The sequence below is a fragment of the Plasmodium reichenowi genome, chromosome 10 (genome assembly GCF_001601855.1).
Source record: "Plasmodium reichenowi strain SY57 chromosome 10, whole genome shotgun sequence".
Taxonomy (NCBI): domain Eukaryota; phylum Apicomplexa; class Aconoidasida; order Haemosporida; family Plasmodiidae; genus Plasmodium; species Plasmodium reichenowi.
In genome coordinates this window covers 922,111-926,836 of record NC_033655.1, presented here as the reverse complement: position 1 = coordinate 926,836, position 4,726 = coordinate 922,111, and the positions used below count along the sequence as shown (strand labels likewise).

At 20.5% G+C, this 4,726-nt stretch overlaps 2 protein-coding genes across 2 annotated transcripts in view; both read right to left on the bottom strand.

The window, feature by feature from the left end:
• The window catches only part of PRSY57_1023200 (hypothetical protein), a gene marked incomplete at both ends in the record, with an annotated part of 2,447 nt that extends 1,103 nt beyond the window's left edge, over positions 1 to 1,344 (bottom strand). Inside the window, 2 exons of the mRNA XM_012907821.2 lie at positions 1 to 932; positions 1,130 to 1,344. The exon at positions 1 to 932 is cut by the window's left edge and continues 1,103 nt beyond it. Coding sequence (XP_012763275.2) covers positions 1 to 932; positions 1,130 to 1,344 — 1,147 coding nt within the window. The remainder of the gene's footprint in view (positions 933 to 1,129) is intronic.
• An 857-nt stretch (positions 1,345 to 2,201) lies between these two features.
• On the bottom strand, positions 2,202 to 4,592 carry PRSY57_1023100 (hypothetical protein; the record flags this gene model as incomplete). The annotated part of the gene is made up of 1 exon (XM_012907820.2): positions 2,202 to 4,592. One exon carries the CDS (start codon positions 4,590 to 4,592, stop codon positions 2,202 to 2,204), a length of 2,391 nt encoding a protein of 796 aa, XP_012763274.2.
• Positions 4,593 to 4,726: the final 134 nt, after the last annotated feature.

Below are 4,726 nucleotides of genomic sequence, written 5' to 3'. Positions count from 1 at the left end.
ATTTTTTTTTTTTTTTTTTTTTTTTCTTTTTTGTATTATTTTCTTCTTCTTCTTTTTTAGTTTGTTTGTTTTTTATAGTATCTGAATTTATATTAACCTGATTGGTTATAAAATGGTTCTTATGTTGATTTTTTGTATATTTTTTATCCTTCTCCATATTTTCAGATGTACTAACATTATGATTACTTTTTATTAAATGATATTGTTTATTATATAATAAAGAATTATTTATTTGATTAATTTTTTCATTTTGATAATCTGTATTGTTATTATAATGATGATTAGTTCCTTTTAATTGATTATAATTTGTATGAACATTATTTTTTAATTTTATGTCTTTAAGGTTATTAGAATGATTTTCTGTAATTTCTTTTATATAAATAACATCATCATTTGTATAAAAGTTATATAAAAATTGATTTTTATATATTCCACTATTTTTATATATTCCATGATTTTTATTATAAATGAAAGCATTTCTTTTGTTGATGTATTCTTCAACATGATTAAATATATTATTATCATTATTATTTTTACTATGATTCATATCTTTTATAGACATATAATAATCCTTATTCCCATCTGGAGTATGATATAAAATTTTCTCTTTTTTTTTCTTATATCTCTCATTAATATTCAATTTTTTAGTTATATGTTCGAAAGCATTAGTAAATTTAATTGAATTAATATTTTTTGATAGCCTTCTTTTTTTTAATATTTCTGCATCCCCGTCACTAGAACATTTCTGAATTTCACTATCTTCAAAATAACTATCCCATGTTATAAATCGATTGTTTAAAAAAGTTATATCTGTTTGGATATATGAATTCTTGTATGTTTTTCCTTTCCTCCTTTTCTTTAGGACTTTATCAATTTCTAGGTACAAGTTTTCATTGCGCACGTTGTCTTGTTTGTTTTTTAGTAGCTGGTATCTGATGTGTAGAAGAAAAGGTGTACACACATAAATAAATAAATAAATATATATATATATATATATATATATATTGTAATATAAATTGTTTAATGTATATATAATAATTATATAAAATCACATCCATTCATGTGTTCTTATTTTGTTTTTTTTTTTTTTATTTTATTATTTTTTTTTTTTTTTTTTTTTCCTTGTTACTTCATATTCAGGTTTCTTTGTAGTTTTTCATATTTATATTTGAGTTTTTTTAATTTATTTCTTAATTTTATATTCTCAACAGCAAACCAATTTTTTGCACTTTCCTTCTCCTCATAAAATCCTCCTTTCTCTAAAATTTTCTGATTCCTAATGGAGGAATCATCATCAACATCATCTGTTACAGAACTGAATGTACATATACTTTCTTCATTCATTATTTTTTCAAAAAAAATTTCTTTTTTTTGTTGTGAACAAAAAGAATGAAAACCATAAAAAATTAGCATTTAATTTAAAATAATTTTGGTTACAAAAAAATAATATATATATCAAATATGTATGTGTTTATTTATTTATATATATATATATTTTTAGAACCCTCTCTATATTTAAAAAAAAAAAAATCATTGTGTGAGGAGAGTACCTATATTGCATGCATACTTTTTAAATATTATACTTTTATACAACATGTAATTTTTTTTTCTTTATTTAATAAATATTTTAACAGTTCAAATTGTTACATATATATATATATATATATATAATATATATATTTTTTTTTTTTTTTTTGAGTCTTTGTTATTTTTTATTTCTTTTGTGCATGTGTTGGTATGAAGGTTTAAATACGAAATTGAAGCAATCATAAATGTAAATATATAATATATGTATATATAATATGTTATGGTTATATATTTTATAAAATTAAAAGAAAACAAAATGTTATCATTATATGATATATATGTATGTATATATGTATATATGTATGTATATATATATATATATATTTTTGGTTCATATAAAAGTTGGAGAAGTCTAAAAAAAAAAAGACACATAAACAAAGGAAAATAAATAAATAAAATATATATATATATATATATATATATATATTTTTTTTTTTTTTTTTTATTTATGTAAAAAAATGTGTACAAATATATGCATATATATTGTCATGTCATTCTCTTATCCTTTCCTTGATATATATATATATATATATATATATATTTTTTTTATATATATTATAGTAACAATGTGGTGATATTATTAAGATATATATATTTGTTTTTGTTTTAATATTTTATGATGTTCCGTTTTGGTTGAGAGAAACATTTTGCGTACTTTGAAGATTTTCTTGGGTGTTTGTATTTTTTTTTTTTTTATATCCAGTAAAATAGATAAGAATAATAAGAGAAAGGATTAATATGGAAATAAAAACACTTATTAGATTAAGAGATTCTTTTGTATTACATTGAGGTATGTTTTTAATTTTACATATATGTATATCTTCTTGGCAACAAATAAATTTCTTTATACCTTGAGCATATAATTCAATACCATTAATTTCTTTAGGTTGATGATAAAAAAACCTTCTAAAGAAGCTTTTTTTATAATTAATATAGGTTTGCATATCATATAATTGGAAAGCTCCATATGCATGTACAGTACAATTTCTGAATGATAAAAATGTTTCTAAAGGTACTTTAAAAAAGAACAAAAAATGATAAACTCCTTGTTCATACACCAGATTTTTTTCATCAGTATATTTATCTTCTTTGTTTATAAAACATTGTAATTTTAATCTACCTTTGATAGCCTCTTTAGATGGATTCCATATATGTACAAGAACTCCACAAGTATCAGTATTCAATTCATTACATGAATCTGAAAATAATATATTTATAATTCTTAATTCATTTAATGTTTCTATATAAAAAACAGTTCCATCATATAAATTTTTTTTTTCATCATCATAAATATTTCCATTATTTCGGTTTATATGTTCGCTAAATGTTTTATATATTGTATGTAAATAGGAAGATGGAATATAATCATTTTTATTTCTATCAGAATTGATTCTGTGCATTTTATTATGTTCATCATGTTGGCCATTATTATGTTGACCATGTTGTCCATTATTATGTTTATCATGTTGGCCATTATTATGTTGACCATGTTGTCCATTATTATGTTGACCATGTTGTCCATTATTATGTTGACCATGTTGATTATAAGGATCATTCGTATGACCCATATAATCTTCATTTTTTCCTTTGAACTTTTTCATTTCAAGACTTTGAGTTTCTTGATGACTATTATTTTTTTGATTTATAATAGTTAATATAAATTCTGTACGGTCTTCCTTATAATATTCATATGCTATATAATGATCTATATTTGTGTCTGTAAAGAACTGAATAGATCTTTTATTAATTGAAGATTTTATATCATAATTTTTTTTTTTAAAAATATAATGAGGATATTTTCCATTAATGATAGGCAATTTTGTTAATATTTCTTCATTACCTTTTGTAATTTCTTGAGCTGTATTTAAATATGATTCTACTGTATTTTTTATACATTTTATATTTTCTAAACAGTTTTCATTTTTCCATATAGATACATCATTATAACCTATCAATCCACATACATCATTTTTATCAGATACATATGTAATAGGTATTAATATAGATTTTTTTAAACAAGTAGAATCTGTATATTCACATTTTTTTTCATCATTTTCAATACATTCAAATTTTAAAGCTTTATTATAAGAACATCCATATTCCAATGTATCATATTTTATATTATATAATTCATCAGGAAAAAATGGATATAATAAATAATTATTATATATACTTGGTATATTAATATTATCAAAAGCAGATGAAGAAGAACTTATATTAAATATTTTTTCATCAAATAATTTAATTTCTTTTTTAGAATCATCTAATACATATCTATATGATATATTATTATTTAGATTATTTTTTTTTTCTTCATATAATTTATAATAAGTAGAAAAATCTTTTTCTTTTTTTATTATATTTATATGAAATATTATAAATATTTTAACATCACTCATAAAACGAAATATAGCATAAAATGGTAAAAGATGACGTATACTCTTTTTTACAGATACAATTCTTTCTTTATATAATTTTCTATTTGTTTCATTATCATTAATACATTGTAATCTCATATTTCGTGGTAAACCACCATATATTGTACTGTTAGATTCAAATGTTATAGGTGTATCTGCACATGAACAACATATAGAAAATGTCTTATCATTAAAATCTTCAAATATTGGTATACTTAATCGATCTTGATCATTAAATTTATATCCTTCACATCTATCTTTACCTCTTTTATTCTGGTTTTCATATGTATCATCACCCTTTTCATAAAATGCTTTATAATGATATGTAGATCTCTCAGGTGCTATCTTTCTATATATCATAGGATAACCTATTATTAATTTATGCTGATGTAATATTAAATAATATTCTTCATTCAAATGTCTTAATAATAATAATATCCTTTGATTATTTCCTATCCTTACTTTTATTTTTGTTTTATATTCACATTTATCACTAGATTCACATTTTATTAATTCTTCATTGTAACTAGAAACACCTTTCTCTTTTCTTTTTCCGCTAAAAGAATAATTTTTATCTTCAAAGCTCATCGTACGTCCTTCTAAAGCATACAGGGGTGTGTGGAAAAATAAATACAAAAAGGAATATATTATATATATAATATGTATATATATATATATATATATATATATATATTATGTTATATTATATATATGTGCATTTT